At 55.4% G+C, this 17,363-nt stretch overlaps 1 protein-coding gene across 5 annotated transcripts in view; it reads right to left on the bottom strand.

The window, feature by feature from the left end:
- Positions 1-16,099, bottom strand: part of CNTFR (ciliary neurotrophic factor receptor) — a 38,321-nt gene extending 22,222 nt beyond the window's left edge. Inside the window, exons 1-2 of one of the 5 annotated variants that reach the window (XM_032307807.1) lie at positions 16,040-16,099; positions 7,505-7,614 (exon numbers count right to left, since the gene is read on the bottom strand). Coding sequence is in view for 2 of the 5 variants with exons in the window: in XM_032307803.1 (XP_032163694.1) it covers positions 15,622-15,828 (207 nt within the window). In the remaining 3 variants the exon portion in view is untranslated. Of the gene's footprint in view, positions 1-7,504; positions 7,615-15,621; positions 15,830-16,039 lie in introns of those variants that run through there. The other 4 variants (XM_032307806.1, XM_032307803.1, XM_032307805.1 and 1 more) reach the window with 4 other exon arrangements.
- Positions 16,100-17,363: the final 1,264 nt, after the last annotated feature.

Raw genomic sequence — 17,363 nt, 5'->3', positions numbered from 1 at the left:
TTTGGATCTGCGGGAGGGCACCTAATCTATGGCATGGCCACAGCTTCTAGTATGCCTAGGTAATGGACTCCAGAATCCCTCAGTGTGAGGGAAAAGACACTTTGTCCTAGGGCCTCATCCCCTTCCCTCTCCCCACATCAGCTGTAGAGGACCCATCCTGAGAAAAGGCAAGGACACAGGACAGGAGATAGCATGGACTAAAGGACTCAAAAGTGTGGGAACTCTAGAGGCCTCAGACCTGCAGAGGAATTAGGGTGGAATAAGGGAAAGAGACACCTTCATTTGGAGGTGGAAAGAGAAAATGAGAGAGCAGAGGCAGAGACAGAGACAAGGATGTGGTGGGCAAGGAGGAGCAGCACTGGCTGAGGGAGTGCCTGGAGAGACAGTCAGGGCTGGCTGGAAGCTCCAGGAGGGGGAGGAGAGGCTGAGACCAAGAGGCCCCCAGATCCCACCAGGCCCAGGCAGCCTGGACAGCGTGGGCGGTGGGGGCGGGGGCAGAGGCCTAAGCAGTCCAGAGGGTGTGTGTGTTGGGGGGGGGGGGGTGTGATTCGCTGAGGAGGGAGGCCTGGCCCCTGGCAGCTGGCCCGGCAGACCCCCCACTGGGGAGGGGGTGGGCCTGGGTCAGGGGCCAGCTCCTGGGGCTGGGGCTGGCTGGCCACTGGGCAGGCTCCCATTCCCTGTGGTGTCTCTACCTCCTATCTCTCAGTTTCTTGTCTCTGGCTCATTCTCTCTGAATCCACAGCTGGTCCTTCTCTCAGCTATTGATGCCCCCACCCCGAGGGGCATAGGAGTGCCTGGGTTTAGGATTCAAGCCTTATCTCCTCCTGGGCTACCACACATTCACCCACTCCAGGGTCAAGCCCCAGTGTTCAGGGGAAAGGACCCCACCCAAATGTACGCCCCTGTCTCTTCCCATAGAAGGGGGCAGGAGAAGCTCAGCACCAGTGGGAGGGGGGCCAGGAGGAAGGCAGGGGGAGCAGTCCCCCTGCTCTAGCCGCTGGCTGGCTGAGGTTGTGGAAAAGGAGGCGGCTCAGTGTGAGTGAGTTGGGGGGGGGCGGGTATCCGCACCTGCTAATGTGACCTCCACAGCCGGAGATGGGGGCCTGGGGGGGACAAGATTCCAGTGGATTTTGGCAGCAGCCCGGATTCTGAGTGCTCAAACCCGCCACCCCCAGCCTCTTGCACTGCGGGGACCCTGAGATCAGCATGTGCGTGCCCTTCTGCACGTGTTGTGGGGGAGCTGGGGGCCTTCCCACGATGGGCCTGGGTGGGCCGTGGGGAGGTGCCTGGGGGAGGCAACAGTCTGAATCCCACAGCCCATGCCCCTGATGTGCAGCCCTACCGAGGGCCCTGCATGCTGCCTGGTGGCCTGGCATGGGCTTGTATACACACATATATGCAGGCCTGGGCTTAAGCAACCCTCTAGGTGCAAAAGGCCTGGGCTTTCTCCCTCAAAAGTCATCTGGACCAACCCCCCGCCCTTCAAATGGGGAAGAGGAAGAAGCAGATAAGTGCATATCTTCCCTTTGGGCACATGGGCTCTGCACAACTTCACAGAAACTGGCGTGCAAGCACCAAATCCCCTACCCCCAGTCCGGGGTCTCCTCTGGCTTCTAGAAGAATTGGGAGGACACCTCTACCTAGAAAAAGGCCATGTACCAGTCAGGTTAAGTTTGCAGGGAGTGGGGGCTGCTCCTCTTGGATGGAAAGACCACTGCAGCAGGAGGTTAGACATCTGGAGGAACTCCCACAGTGGTAGGGGATGGGCAGAGCAATACGGTTGAATAAGACTTCCCTTAGCTGGTGGGGTGGGGGGACATCCCACAGGAACAGGGCTCCCAGCCGATGAGGCAGGGCCAGAAGGAGGCTGCAGGCCCTCCATGAAGAGAGGATGGACAGAATAGCTTTCAAGACTTGGGGGCTGGGACAAAGACCTATTTGCCCAGGATCTCTCACTAAACCCCACCACCCCACCCCTGGCCCCATCACTGCTATGGGGCTGACACACCCTCAAAGGCCTATGCTTGCAAGCTTGTGTGTACACACACACACACACACACACACATGCGCACACGCACGCAAGCGTGCGGGGTTGGGGGCTGGGGTGGGTGGGGCGGGGGCTGCATTTCATAGAAAGCATTGGTTTTTAACAAAAAGAACCGAAAATGGGCTTTCTGACAGCTCAAGTTGAGTGGAGGGAACAGAAACTTCGCCTGTCTTCATGTAACAGTGTCCTGTTCTCCCTGCCCCCCTACCCTGCACTCACATTGCACACACTACTTCTGGGGAAGCTTCTGGTCTGCTGGGCAAAAGCAAGCCATCCTTCCTCCCCCTTCCTCCCTCCTCGCAGTGGGGAAGCCAGAGCAATCTGTTCCTGATGGGTAAACACAGGCATGAGTACGTGCACACACAGGCTCACACACTCCCCAGCAATTCAGGGTCACACAGCACCCAGGGCTCACCTCTCCCCAAGATGTAGCCCACACGTGGATTTTCACTACCACCTGGCAGCACTCTCCAAAGCCCTCCCCACCTACACACACACACACACACACAGCCAGAGCTTCACAGACACAGGCCGGTGGCCTCTCACAGACACTGGCACTCAGAGTTCACCGCCGTGACCGCACATCTTGGCCTCCCACGTGGACACCCACTGCCGCAGCTTCACACACACTGTGCACACACATGTACTGCAGTCACAGTCACACACACAGACTCTCACACGTGCTCGCTCACAACAGTCACGGGCTCACATATGGATGCCATCACACACTCAGAGCAGTCTGTCTTCCACACAGATACCATCGCACCTTCAGAAACCCAGAGTCCCCCAGTCACCCTCAGCCTCTTGCGCTCCCACATCCGGCAGTGGGAAATACAAAGATACACACTCACAACAGTCATTCCATGCTGGGACCTCAGATGGCCCAAGCTGCACTTGGGGGGTGGAGGTTAAAGCTCAGGGTGGCTAAAGGAAGGAAGGAAAAGGGAAGGACAAAATTTCTTGGGCCCTAAAAAGCAAGTAAATAGGATAATTTCCTAGATGGCTCCTTCCTCCCCTGACCCTGCTTTCCCAGCATTTGGGAATAAGCAGACAGAGACCCAGGCCAGATTGGGCAGCGGGGGGGGGGGGGGGGGGGGGGGTGTTGGTGGTGAGAAGCCCCTGGGTGAAGAGATGGTGGCACTGATAATAGCAGGAGCCAGAAAACCCCCCAAACCAGCCCACTCCCCAGGCACCTCCTGCTTCCCCTCAGCAACTCCTCTTCTCCAAGATGAGAATCAGCAGCAGCTCTCAGCCTACCCACCTGCTGTGTGATCCCGAACCTCTTCAAAACCTCTCTGTGCCCACAACTATCTAGAGTGCACCTGCCTGTCAGGCCTGGCTGCAAGAGGCAAGGTAAGGAGAAGGAGATGTGGCTCAGACCTTGACCCCCAGGCCCTGCCAAGGCCCTGTCATCACTGTTAGGCCCAAAGAGAGATGGGGACAGCACCGGCCAAGCCAGTGCTCCTCTAACCACTGAGGACAAGAATCCTAAAGGTCTTTGGACCCTGTAGCCCTGCACCCCCCACCCATCACAAGAAAGGACGCTGTGTCGCTGTCCAGGCAGAATGGAATTCAAGCTGTGCTGATCAGGCCCCAACCCGGGAACAAATGGCAATGCTGATGACATCCTTAGCACTTACTGCTCCAGGTGTAGTTGGGGCCCTGATGCCCTATCTAAAGGGAGCATGAGAGGCTCCAAGGAAGCCAGGCAGGGAAGCAAACACCAGACAGCAGGCACCACAGGACATAAGGAAACCAGGTAAGGCAATCCTACAAAGCCAGGTGATAGGGACTTCAGGAAAGCTGACAGTGCCAACAAAAGAAATCAGGCAGCAGTGTCTAGGGAAACCAGGTGACATGGCCCAAAAGAACACAAGCTGTGGGGACCAAATGAAACTAGGCAGTGGGGACTAAAGTTTGCTAGGAGGTGGGGACAAATGAAGCCAGGCAAGAGGCCCACAGGATGTGAGAAAAGAAAGATATCAAGAGCTCATCCCCCTCTGTGTAGATGTCACCCCCACACCCTGGGCCTCTCTCTCGGTAGCCCTCTTCCCACCCAGGTGGTGGTCCCCTCCCCCAGGCCAATGGACACAGCCAGAGCCCCCTCCTCTCTCTGAGGCCTGGGCCGATTGCAGCCAATGGGCCCCAGCCCCATCCCTGGGACCTCAGGAAGTCCCAGTCCCTCCCACTGGCTGCAGAGGCAGGGGGGCTGGGGGGGGGGGGAGAAAGAAGAGAGACAGCTTGGCAGGGGGAGCGCGCCGAGCAGCCGCGGGGGGCGGGGGCCGAGAAAGGAGCGGGAAGCTTCGAGGCGGGCTGGTGGGCGGGCGCGGGCGGGGGCGTCTCAGCGGCGGAGGTGGGGGTGACAAGTTCTCCGGCCCCGCGGCCGCGCGGCCACTGACCTGGGTCCCCGCGCAGGCGCCCAGTCGGTGCCTCCGGCGCCCCGTGGGTCCGCCCGGCAGCCCTCGGGCATCGGGCCCCCAGGGCACAGGGCTTGGGCCCAGGAGGCCCGGGTTGGCCTGGTGGGGGGCTATAGGAGCCCCCCGCAACAACAGCCAGAGTCCGGGCGGGCGGGCTAGGGGCCGGGCTGAGCTGTGAGCAAGCGAGCGAGGCGGCGAGCGGGCCGGGAGGAGGGGAGGAAGGAGCGCGCCGCGAGCGAGCGAGGCGAGCTAGCAGAGGGAGCGAGTGAGGGACGGCAGGCAGTGAGGTCATCCTTTGAATCTAATTGTCTGAGTCAGGAGGAGATGTGGCACTTGATGCTGGGGGAGGAGAGGGAGGAAGGGGCCCTCGGCTCGGAGCCGGGCCCCTCCTCACGCCCAGGGCGGCCCGGGCCTCCCTTTCCCCCCTCCCGGCGCCCAGGGCAAAGTTGCCTCAGGCCAGCTCCGACGGACCCCTTCCTGTCGCAGGATTGACTGACCTCTGCAGCCAGGGGGGATCAATATGCCATTAGATGTGGGACCCAGTTCCCCATCACCCCAATGAGTGGCCCTCTTCCCACTCTCGGGGGTGATGGCCCAGGTCAGGTCCCTAAATTTCTGAGGTTAATGGAAAGTCCTCTACCCACCTCCAGGTCTTACTCCTACCCTTTAAGGATAAAGGGAGAACTTCAGCCAGCCTTCCAAGTTACCTTTGTGCACTTTAGGAGCATGGAGTCCCCAATTCTATTCCCCAAGTTACTTCTTGCTCTGGGAATTTGGCGGAATCTGGACATTGGACCCCAGTTCACCTTCCTGCCCTGTGAGAATGATAGTGCTGTGCCACCCAGTCTTCCAGTTACTACACTTTGGGGGGCCTGAGGACCCCCAATTGACCCCAGAGGTCTCCGTATTCTATATGCCCAACTCTTCAGGAAGGGCAAGACCCAGGTCAGATTCCAGGGCTCCTCTATGGTGGGGGTGAAGGGAGACAGGATGGGCCCTGGGCCTGTTGGGTATGCACACCCATGCACGCACGTATAAGCTCATGTGCACATGTGTAAACACACTGGGGGGAGCACCAGGCAGCTGGGGATGCTCACACCAAGGACCACACACCCCTCCCCTCACCCCATGGGGGAGGGGTGATAAATATTTAAGGGGCTTTTAGCTCAGAAGGGGTTGAAGCTGGAGGAGGGAGGGGGGGACCCACGATGCCTGATTAATGGGGTTACGGGCTTGGATCAATCCATCTGCCTGCTGCTCCCTGCTCCCTGCTCCCTCCTCCCTCCTTCTCTATCCTCCTCCCTCTCCCTCCCTCTCCCCAGCCTAATGCGCTTTATCAGGAGACGCTTTTCTGACTTGGCAGCATCGGGTGTTTTAAATAGACCCATTTAGAACAGGGGTTGGGGGAGAAGGGGGGGGGAGGGAGACAGAGATTGAGACAGGCTGGGAGACAGAGACGGTTCAGGAGAGAGACAAGCCCTGGAAGAGAGACCCGGAGGAGAGGAGAGACAAAAGGAGATGCAGAGACACAGAGATAAGAGACTGAGGATGAGACTCCCAGGGAGGCTGATATGGGAGATGGGTAGGGGGAAGCCAAGGGGAAACTAGAAGGCCATGGAGCAGAAACAAAAAAAAAAAGAAAGAAAGACAGAGAGAGGGAGGGAGGAAAGGAGCCACCAGAAGCAGGGAGAAACCGGGAGAGAGTTTCTCTACAAGGGCTGAGTGCTAGCCTAGGAGACAGCAGATATCTTTTATTTCCAAAAACAGTTTTTCATCCACTTTGTTAAATTAAAAAGCTGTTTTTAAAGTGGTGCTGGAGGTGCTGCAGAGGGAGGGTGGACAGAACTGCCAAGTCTTGCCTCCCAGCCTCCTCTTGGGTGGGTGGTGGGGGCCCACAGAAGCTGTCTAACCCTTAACCCCCGGGGGTGTTCTCTACCTCCCCGGCTCTCTGCGATCCTCTGGGATCCCCAGAGATATGGGTCAGGGCATCAGAGCTACTGTTCTTGCGGAGGAAGACTTTCCTGCTGTCTGGCCTCAGTCCCTCCTGCTGCAGGGAGCCCAGCCTCTTGCCTGACCACTACTAGCCTTCTCTTCTCCGGCACCCTTCCAAGTAGATAAGGTGTTCCCAATTGTGGGGGAGGACTGTTTACCCTCACAGCCAGAGCTCACTTTACTAACAAGCCTTGAGACTCCTCCCAGTTGTGCCCCCTATAAATATTTATTATCTGTTGCTGCATAAATCAGAACTTCTATCAGATACCCTACCCTATGTCCTTGGGTCCTCAGGGAACAGTGAGATTGCAAGCTTAACTCTCTATAGCCCCTCTGGAGCCTCCCTTCCTCCTCTTCAGAACCCCAGCTCCATTTTAAGTTTCTTTTATAGCCATGTGTCAGGCTGGGATACCCCACCCCACCTAACAACACCCCAGTCCTCGTTCTGAAGGGTCAGTCAGGCCCCCATTCCTGGGCCGGGAAAATGGCCAGTCTGTTTGGGAGCTGAGATGAAAAGCCGGCTGGCCTTTGTGGGCCTCTGGCGGGTTTTGGACAATAGGCCCTTCCGTTCCGCTCCAGCGCCTCGATTCCTTGGACGCCCCCCACCCAGGGCTGCCAATCGGGGGCCTTGGCTGGCCTTAATGAAAGGCAGGGAGAGTCAAGCCCAGCCCCAAGGCTGGCCCCAGAAGATTTTGGAATTTCTGACCCCCATCCCATCTATTGCAAGCCCAGCTGCTCCCCCAGTCACGCCAGACAGATGCTTTGGGGGCAGAAAGGGAAACAGACAATGAAACAGAACATACTCCCACATCCAGGATTCAGCCCTCTCATTGCAGACCTGGCTTTGCCCTTGCCTGTGTGACTGCAGGTAAGTCCCTTCCACTTTATGGACCTATCAGAGGGGCAGGAAAAGCCTCAGGAGGAGGAACAGAGGAAGAGAAGGAAGGGATCTCAAGCCCTTCTTCACTCACATCCTCAAGCCTGTAGCTCCACTGCACCAGTCTAATGCCCAGAGATGGACCTGCCTCATTAGGTCCCCAGCACATACCTCTTCACCACTGGCTGCAAACTGAGCACATCAATGTCCTCCTCCTCCAGACCGACTGTTTCCAGGACTTCCAAAACCAAGGGGGCAGGATGATGTGACAAGGCTGGATTCTAGGAGGGCAAAGGGCACAAATCAGAGGTCACAGAGGAGCCACAGGCCTAAGTCCAAAAAGAACTCATTCCATACAACCTCACTGAGAGAAGGGGAGACTGAGGCAGGCAGCAGATAAGTGTCTCCAAGAGGGAAAGTTGGAAATAGTCCAGACTCCCTCGAGCACTTCCTTTGCTAACTTCAGGTTCAAAGCCACAGGGAGAAAAAGAAGGCCAGAAGTGGCCTAACACCATATATGCATACATACTCATACACCCCCAGACAATCCAAAGTCCCCACACAACCAATTCACAGGCACAAGTACCTGAACATCACAGGCTTTCTTACGTGGCCACTGGCAGGGCAAAAACACCCACCATTATACTCTCCTCTTCCCTCTGCTTTGTCAACACGATGATTTATTGAGCATCTGTTATGTACCAGGAACTGTGTCAAGCACTTCATATGCATTATCTCATTTAATCCTCATGACCTCTCCATGAAGTGGGGTCTATAATTATTCTCCATTTGACAGTTGAAAAAACTGAGATTCAGGGAGGTTAAGTAACTTGCCTAAGACCACATAGATGATTAGTTCCAGAGCACAGATTTGAGTCCGAGCCTAGCTCTGAAGCCTGTGTGCTGTACCAATTTACCTCTGCAGTTCTCTCTTGCCTGCACAGTGCCTTTTCCAGTAATAACTGTAACAGCTAACACTTGTTCAGGGTTTGTAATAAGTCAGATATCATGGTAGGTACTTAACATACATTTTGTACAGAATCATCAAAGCAACCTTTGGAGGTAATCCTGTTTCCATTTTACAGATGAGGAAACTGAGGCTCAGAGAACAAGAGCACCTTGTCCAAAGTCATACAATTGGTAGTTGATAAAGGAGCTAGTATTGTACCCAGGGCTGTCTTGAAAGCCACAATTGCTTCTATGGGCTCCAGTCACTTAACAGAGCCCTCACTTTCTACAAGACCCCAAGAGATCCTCAGGGTCCAACTTCCTCTCTTCCCCTTAAAAAAACAGGTCCCAGATGTGTCTGACAGAGGCATGATCAGGTACCTAAACACCCATGAGAAAGGGCCTCCACATCATCTAATTTGGCACAAAGATGCAACCAGAGAGACATGGCCACAAACTAAAATAAGGTGTCAGAGACAGGCTGGCTGGTGGTGATAGATACAGACACACCAAGAGACAGGTCCTAAGACAGGGAGACAGAGAGGACATTAGAGACAGAGACACTCATCAGGCCAAAAAATAGTCGGGAAAGGAGACAATAGAGGGACAGGAGGGTACAGGCTGACATGAAAAGACACAGATACACACCAACATAAACAGACACAGATACACATAAAGAGCTCTCCAGAGGTGCCTGGCTGGCTCAGTCAGTACAGCATGTGTCTCTTGATCTTGTGGTTGTGAGTTCGAGCCCCATGTTGGGTATAGCAATCACTTAAAAAAAAAAAAAAAAAAAAAAGCCCTCTAGCCTTCACAAGAAAAGAATTGTGTAAGCAAACAAGGCTCAGACTGCGCATGGCTCGTGTGTGTGTGTGTGTGTGTGTGTGTGCGTGTGCATGTGTTGGGGAGGCATGCAGAGTCTGTATCGCTACGCACATTACACCAGCTGCTTCCAGCAATTTCATCTGATTAATAATAAATGCCCCATAATTACAGCTGCTCCCCCAGCCCTTCTTCCTGTTTTTTGTCAGATGCCGCCAGGCCAGCTGCTGTGGGCCCCCATGGCCCTCTGCTCCTCACCTACTGCCTTCTAGGAGGCTGAGGGGACACAGGCTGATGGAGGAGGCCTGGCTCCCAATTTGAGAGGGAATACCCATCTCTCTATTTGGGATTAATGCCCTCTGCCTCCAAGCAAAAGATCATCTCCCTCAGGTCTCATTTAGCTCTCTCCCCTAACCTGGGTATAACCTGAGACCCCTAACATGGCCTAGAAGCCCAAGTCTGGGAAGCAGAGAAATGAGCTTTGAACTCCCCTTGCCCACTCTTTATAACTTGTTGGTTGGAAAAAGTCTTCATTGTTAAACTTTCCCTAGCCTTGGAACCCCACAGGCTCAAAGGAGGAAGGGACTAGTTCAGCAGCCCCACCCCATCATTCCAACCCAGGCAGCCCCAGAATCTCTGCCTACTTGTGCACCCTCATATTTTGGACACTTCGTGGCTCCACCTCCATTCCTGAGCCCCCCACCAGGTCTACCTCCTTCCAGGCCTCCCACCCTAGCTCTCCAAGGCAGCTCTATCAGAATCAGCTGCGGGTTTGTGCTGATCTGTTTCTAATCGCTGGGGCCTGGTTCACGCTTGCCCCCCCCCCCCAATATTGATTCCATTATTTGGAGAGTCATTGACGTCAGGGACCTGGATGAGTGCCAAAACCGCCTTCTCTCCGGGCCTGGGCCAGGGCCCAACCCCCCATCCTGCGATTTCACAGAGGGGCCCAGAAAGGTCAGCTTACAAGCCAAGGTCACACGGCATCTGCCCTCAGAGGCTGGGATCTTCTTACCTTTTTTGGGACCACTGTGCAACATCCATCTCTGGGAAGAGGAGATACACAGAGGCCTCAGGGTCAGATGTGAGGTCAGGGGGCCGATGAAAGGGGGGGTGCAGGAACTCCACTGGGACTCAGGCTGTGGGGAAGGGCTCCAGGAGGTAGGGTTGGGGGCAGTGGCTCAGAAAAGGCTACTTGGGGAAGGTTTTTGGTTGGTTTTTTTTTGTGGTTTTTTTTTTTTTTTTTTGTCACATACTTATTTTGGAACATCCCGAAGCTGGACTTGAAATGGTTACTACTGACTATTTAATTTTTATGTCCGATTTCAGACGTATCTTCAAACTTTCCAAGAAGGAAATTTTCTGCAGCGTAAGACAATAGATTACTCTACGTGTTGCCACAATTTGAAGAACTGACACCACTAATTTTATAAATCTTTGTTCCAAATAAAACAGAGACTCTGTCTCTTGTGCATCTCCGGCCCATGCTGCCTCAGTTTCCCCATACTCTCTAGTGTCTCCCAGCATCCATCTTATCAGGCTGCACTACTGCTATACCAGCCCACACCAACAACTCCTAGGCTCTGGCTGGATAGGGTATTTTTAGGATCAGAACCCCGTGTTCTCAGACAAACATTAATAACTAATACAATTTGTGGTGTCTACAGCAGCTAAACAACCTCAGAGCCTAGCCTCAGTGGCTCAGAGGTGGGGTCCATTGTCTTGGCTAGAGTCCAAGAAACCCTGACCTAGAGAGACCAAGGGACACATTCCATCACATGAGGAGAAAAGGGCTTTCCCACCTTCTGAAAAATCCTGAAGCTGGGAGAGGACAGAAGTGACCTCCAACCCCTGCCACAGAATCAGGGTCATCACCCTGTCCCAGTCTCCCTTAGTCCTGACCTTTTCAAGGAAGAAGCTGCCTATCCTCCACACTACTTCCCTGACTGCAGGCAAGTCCTTCCTTAGTGTAGACTGCAAATCATTCAGCGTTTCTTTGAGCCAAATAGGGGTAATACAACAGAGTGTGTTGGATCTCAAGCCACAAACTCCAGAGAATCCCCTCTCGCTATGGTTTGTCCCACTCAAGGATTCATTCCTCAACATTTAAAAAAAGATTTTTACTTATTTGAGATAGAGAGCACAGGAGGGGGGTTTGGGGGGAAGGCGGGAGTGGGGGGAGGGTGAGAAGGGGAGAGGGGGAAGGGCAGAAAGAGGGAGAAGCAGGACCCTGGGATCGTGACCTGAGCTGAAGGCAGATGCTTAACCAACTGAAGCTACCCAGGCGTCCCCCCACATTTTTTTTTTAACATTTTATTTATTTATCATTCCTCAACATTTATTGAGCACCTAATCCCTGTCAGGTACTGTGCTGGGAGTTGAGAATATGGTTCTGCCCACATGCAGCACTCAGTTGGATGGGAGAGGAAAAGATGCATTTTTTACTCCACATGGTCTTCCTACTGGTGACAAAGTCTGTGCTGGGGCAGTGTACACCAATGAGCAAAGCAGACCCAGTCCCCCCTCCCACAGAGCTCACAGGCAATTACTATGTAACCCTGATGTGTTCTGTGAGGAGAAAGTATAGGTTCTGCCTGGTGGGGCATACTGACCCTCCCAGGTCTGGAAAAACTCCAACAGGATTGAGGATTCCTCAGTACCTTCCTAAAGTCTGACCAAAAGTCACCATCATAGTCTGGCTTCCATTCCTTCCACTGCAGCTGTAGTCCCAGCTTCCAGGACTTGGTTCTGCAAGCAGTTGGGTCTAATTCTGCCTCACATCTGCCCCAGCTCCCTCTTCCACCCCTTGGCCCCCAGAGCTCCTGGCTGTGGTGACACCCCCCCCCCAGCATGGCTCTGGGCTCTGGGGGCTCTCTCTGCCCTCTCGAGACTGAGATAAAGGAGGGTAATGACCTCAACACTCTCAGCCCACAGGGACCTCTTGTTTCCCCACCCCCTCCCCACAGGAAGCTGGAGCCTGGGTGGATGTGGTCACCGAGGGCCACAGTTTACACAGCTGAGGTCTCCCCAATTCCCTTCACCTCATGGTGGGTCTGGAGGAGGGGTCAGCTCTCTTCTCAGCCTCCTAGTTCTCTTGGACCCCCCCCCCCCCAACCCCCCCCCCGCCCAACCAAACCAGGCACACATGGTCCCCCCAACCCATCTGCATTTCAAAGAAAATCTGCTCCATATGTTTTGATTCATTTACACTTCAACTCACCATGGGGGGGGCAGAGAGCAGGCCGCCTTGCCTTCAAGCCCCCCACCCTCATAGGGGGGCTGGGGAGCATGTGTCCCCTCCAGGGACAGGGAGTTGATACAGCCCAGCCATCTGAGCCTAAGGGCCAGATTCCTACTGCCCTCAAGGTGCCCATGGGGTGACTGTGTACTTCAGGAAGCCCTAACTTGCTGGCCTCCATAACAGGGAGGGCGTGTAAGCCCAGCAGCATCTCTAAGGCAGGTGGAGTCCTAAGATAGGTTACAACCTAGCCCAACTCACCCCCATAGGGCTACTGTTCTCTGCTCTAGGGAGAAGAGAACACTGGTCATACCACAGAGATAGGATAAGAGCATAACAGACATTCCAGGAGACATTGAGACATCGTGAGACACAATATAACACTCTGCCCTTACCCTTCCTCTCTAGCCAGGGCAGAGGAGGGAAGGTGGGTTTCAGTCCAGTCTCCTCCTTCAGCTACCTTCTCACCACAGATCTGGCTACCATCTCCCTTCCAATCAGGGATCCCACGCTCTGGAATGTTCAAAGGAGCCAGAGGTCTACCCTCTTATCAAGTCAGCCTTCATACTCCTTCCATACTAAGGATGACTGGGGTGGAAAAAATGTCTTGGGAGGACAGGAGTCTTCCCCCACACTCACATGTGATTCTCTTACCACAAAAGAGGTACCCAAAACTATTTAAGGGGGATGTGATGTACATGGCACATGGGAGACTCACATGTATATATCATATATATCAGTGATATATACAGGAGTATATATCACTTCTGTACCAAAAAGCCACTCAGACATTTCTGCCAATATAGTCTAGTCTCCATGTGGAAAGAAAGACAGAAATGTTCAAGCCTAACTGGGTCAGGGTTTCCCCACCACCCTCTCCATCAGCCCATAGCCCAAGTGAGTGACATGCCTAAAGATGTATCCCATCTCCTCCCTACCTCTGGAGGGGACAGGTCTTGTCACAGTCTCTGCTCCTTACCCAACTACCCTCATAACACCATAAACCAAAGAAAATATGGGTGTATTTGACTATGAGTTCCAAGTTTCACTGGGAGTGTAAACACCACAACCCTAGTTTGGATTTGAATGTGAGCCTCAGGATGGAGCCATTACTAGGTGTGATTCCAAGTGTGAACCCCAGGGCCCTCATGGGGAATATAAAAGTCTTAAGATGGAAGCATAAGTCTGAGTTTGAGCACTAGAGCTTTAGTGTGAGTCTAAGCCCCAGGATGGAAGTGAGTTTAATGTAATCGCCAGGAATATAAGTCTGAGTGTGACCACCGGGTCTCTAAGTAAGCCCAGGATGGAAGTGATCATCTTGCTAGTGTGAATCTGAGAGTGAGCTCTAAGATGGAAACATGAGTTCATGAACTTCAGTGTCCTGTGTTGGTCCTTGAGTTCAAATGTGAGCCCCAGTTTCCCCTGGGAGTCTGAGTGTGAGCCCTTGGTCTTAAAATGACTCTGAGTATGAGCCCCAGCATGTAAGTGTGAATCTGAAATGAGGACCAAGTATGAACTTTAGAACCCTGGGAGATTCTGAGCATGGGCTCCAGGTCTCAATGTAAATCTATGAACCTCAGGACAGAAATGTGAATCTAAGTGTAAGCCTGGAGTCCCAGTGTGGGTCAGACTGTAAACCCTAGGACTGGAGTGTAGAGCTGGATATAAGCCCCCAAATTTAAGTATGAATGTGAGTGTGAGTCCCATTGTTCTGAGAATTCTAAATGTGAGTCCATATGCATTTACATGTCCCAGTGTGAATCTGGGTATGAATTCTGAAGCTCCAAGAAGCCTTGAATTTGAATTTTAAACTCCTAGTCTTTGTATAAGGTCAGGATCTGCTGGAGTTATTAGCCCTGATGGAGTGTGAACCTTAGCTCCCTGTCACCAATCCTGACCAGGAACCCCAAGAACCAATTCAGAGGATTTGTGTAGGTTTTGACAGTGGAGACAGAGAGGCATAGTTTATTGAGAAACACAGGCCCCTCCACCCCTCAAGCCCTGGCTAGCCCTGCAGCCATAGGAATATTCAATTGTTCCAGTCCCATCCCCACACAAGCAATGATAGACCTATCACACCCAGAGTTAGACACACAAAAATACAGTTTCAGACCCCCTGGACATACAGCAATTGTAAAGGCACAAATACACCCAGCATTTCAAAGTCCCACCTCCGTGATTACAGCCACATGAACACTCCCAGTGACACAGACACAAATATACCAAGTGTTACAAGCAAAACAACTAGAGTTACAGACACACTCCCCCAGTGGCATGCAGACATACACCTAGTTTTGCAGACAAGCTGCCAGCCACAAAGACACACACAGAGGCTTCTCAAAAGAGAGGACTAGACGGAAAGGGAAAGAAAATCCTGAATTTTCAACAAGGCGTGAAATAGTCCTGCCCGCCTGAAGCTACTGAAGGGGGGAGGGGACGAAAGGAGCGAGCGAGTTCGAAGAGCTAGATGCAGGAGGAGAGGCTCGGGAGAGAGAGGAACCGAGGAGCAGAGCTGTCCGTCTGGTGACCTCCCCGCGGCCCAGCCCCCACGTACGGGGAGGTACACTCCTTGGAGCAACACAGGGACACCCAAGCCGTCTCACACAGAGCCGCACCAGAGGAAACACACACGGGCAGGCTCACAAAGAGATGGGGATACCCCCACAAGCGGACTCACACAAACACACAACATAGGAGGTCTTACAAAGAGACCCTGAAGGAAACCCACCACATGGAGGGGCATACAGGCGGACTCACGAGGAAACCACAGGCAGGATCTCACACACACACACACACACACACACATACACGCGCGCGCGCGCGCGCGGATTCACAGACGCTGGCAAACGCGCAGCGTCCGTTCACACCCCTGGGCGCTTTGTAAGTCTAGATTTCTGCGGGAGAAGGAAGCCACCTCCGGGCGCGAGGGGGTCACTATACGACCCCCCAGTTTCCGGAATTTTCCCGACCCCGGCGCGCGCCTGCTGAGGGGTTGAGAGAGAATAGGGACCTTAGGACAATCCGCCCGGCCACCTCCCCCCAGCCGATTGTCCGCCCCCACCATCACCACGCCCAACCCCCCGACGCGCCCGGACGCGGGGGGCGGCTTCTCACGCGCCCCCGCCCCCGAGTTTGCGGGCAAAGTTTCCCTTGAACTTTCCCCGGGTCGCGGGCCCACGCGTGTCCTCTCCCTCTTCCCGCGCGCACGAGGCCGCGGGTCTGTCGGTCAGCCAGAGGGTCTGAGGGTCCGGCCGCGCGCGGTCCGCCGCGGGGTACTCACCGCGCCCTCGGGCCACCGGGACTCCGCGCCTCGCCCTTCGACCACCCCCGGCAGGGAGCGAGGCACGGAGCGCGGAGCTAGCACTGCTGCCGAATCCCGCTGCCGAGCCCCGCGCCGCGCGGGCTGGAGCCGCCGCCTCCTCCTCCGCCGCCGCCGCCGCCCGCTCTGCACCGGCTCCTCGGCGCTCCGCGGCTTTAACCCCCCCATCCTCCTCCCTCCCTCGCGCGCTCCCTCCCTCCTTCCCTCGCCCATGTGACCGCGGGCGCCCACTCGGCCGCGCGCGCCCTCGCTCCCCTCCCCCTCCCGCCTTGTCTCCCCGCGCCTCCGCGGCCGCGCGCCACGACCCCCTCCCGGCCACTGCCCCGGCGCGCCCCCGCCTTGGCACGCTCCCGCGCCTGGCACGCGCGGACACACTCACTCTGCTCAGGCCTCTGAGCCCCCACTCCCACTCGACTCGCGCTCGCACGCACCCTCCCCCCGCTGGCACACTCGCCCGCACTGGCACGCGTGGCCCGCTCACATTCGCCCTTTCCTGGGAACGCCCTCCAGACGGCTGTGGCCCCTGTGCTTCTTGCGCAGGGCCGACCGCGGGTCTCAAAAACGCGCGTGCACACGTACCCGCACCCACTCAGCCGGATCCCCTAGGGACGCTGGGCGCGCCCCCCCTTCCCCCTCCTCCCAGGTCGCTCATTCACGCTCCCTCTCTCACTCAGCCTTGGCCAGGTCTCTACTGCTGAACGCTCCCGCTTGTTCAGGCCCTGAGTGCCTCGTACCGACACCCTGGCACACCCTGGGCCCATTCTGAGGGTCCTGCCGCCGGCATCTCTGCGAGAGGAGCACAGCCAGAGCCCCCAGACCCCAATTTGGGTACTGGAGGCCAGCAGTCTCTGCCCCTCCCCTATTCCTGCTGCTCCCAGAAAAGACTACCCTCACAGTCACAAACACACACTCCCCGCGCGGAGGGAAGGGGGCTTTACGCCCCCCTGACCAGGATGGACCAGGCTGGGAGCCCCGGCCCTCATCTCCCACCAAGTCTCCGGTGACCACAACCACCTTGGCCTTCTTCGCCCCACGGGACCCATGGCCTGGGGAGAAACCTCCGCTGGGATAAACCGGGTAGGGAGGGTGCCCTCTCTATGCCTGGATGGGCAGTTCCAGAATGCTGAGCACGCGCGAGTTTGGCGCTGGAGGTTCACCCCTCGAGTTTTCCTTTCGCAGCCTGGGCCTCTAAGCGTCCAGTGCGCTCACTTCACTTGCCCCCAGGCCTCCAGTCCGGCTACAGCATGCGGGATTAAGGTTAGACAACCCGACCAATTTCTGAAGCCAAGCGAGAGCGGAACAGAAAGGTTGAATGCCAGAAACGGAGAACGAGTGACCCACCCCCCGTCTCCACCCCATGGATTTTTTCACCTGACCTCTGACCCATAATCCCTGCGCCTTGCCCCTCCTGGAGCTGGTCCAGGGCTGGGGGCGGGAGAGAGGGGAAGGAACTATCTCGCAGTTTTCCTCACGCCCTTCCCCAGTAGGGCTGCCCAGAGTGCCCGGGCCCTTATCCCAAGAAGTGCCTCAGGGATTCTGGTTGCAAAGGAAAAACCTTCTTCGCGCCACTGCCGGGGCTTTTCACTTTCACTTCCGTGGCTTCAAAAATCCCCTCGGTGCAACCGGTAGGGGTCAGCCGGAGCTGAGGCTCAGAGAGGGCTGACTGGCGCTTAAAGACACACAGCGAAATAATGGCTCTCAGC

This window comes from Mustela erminea, chromosome 12 (assembly GCF_009829155.1).
Source record: "Mustela erminea isolate mMusErm1 chromosome 12, mMusErm1.Pri, whole genome shotgun sequence".
Lineage (NCBI taxonomy): Eukaryota > Metazoa > Chordata > Mammalia > Carnivora > Mustelidae > Mustela > Mustela erminea.
The sequence above is the reverse complement of the archived record's forward strand: the minus strand, read 5'-3'. Positions and strand labels throughout refer to the sequence as shown.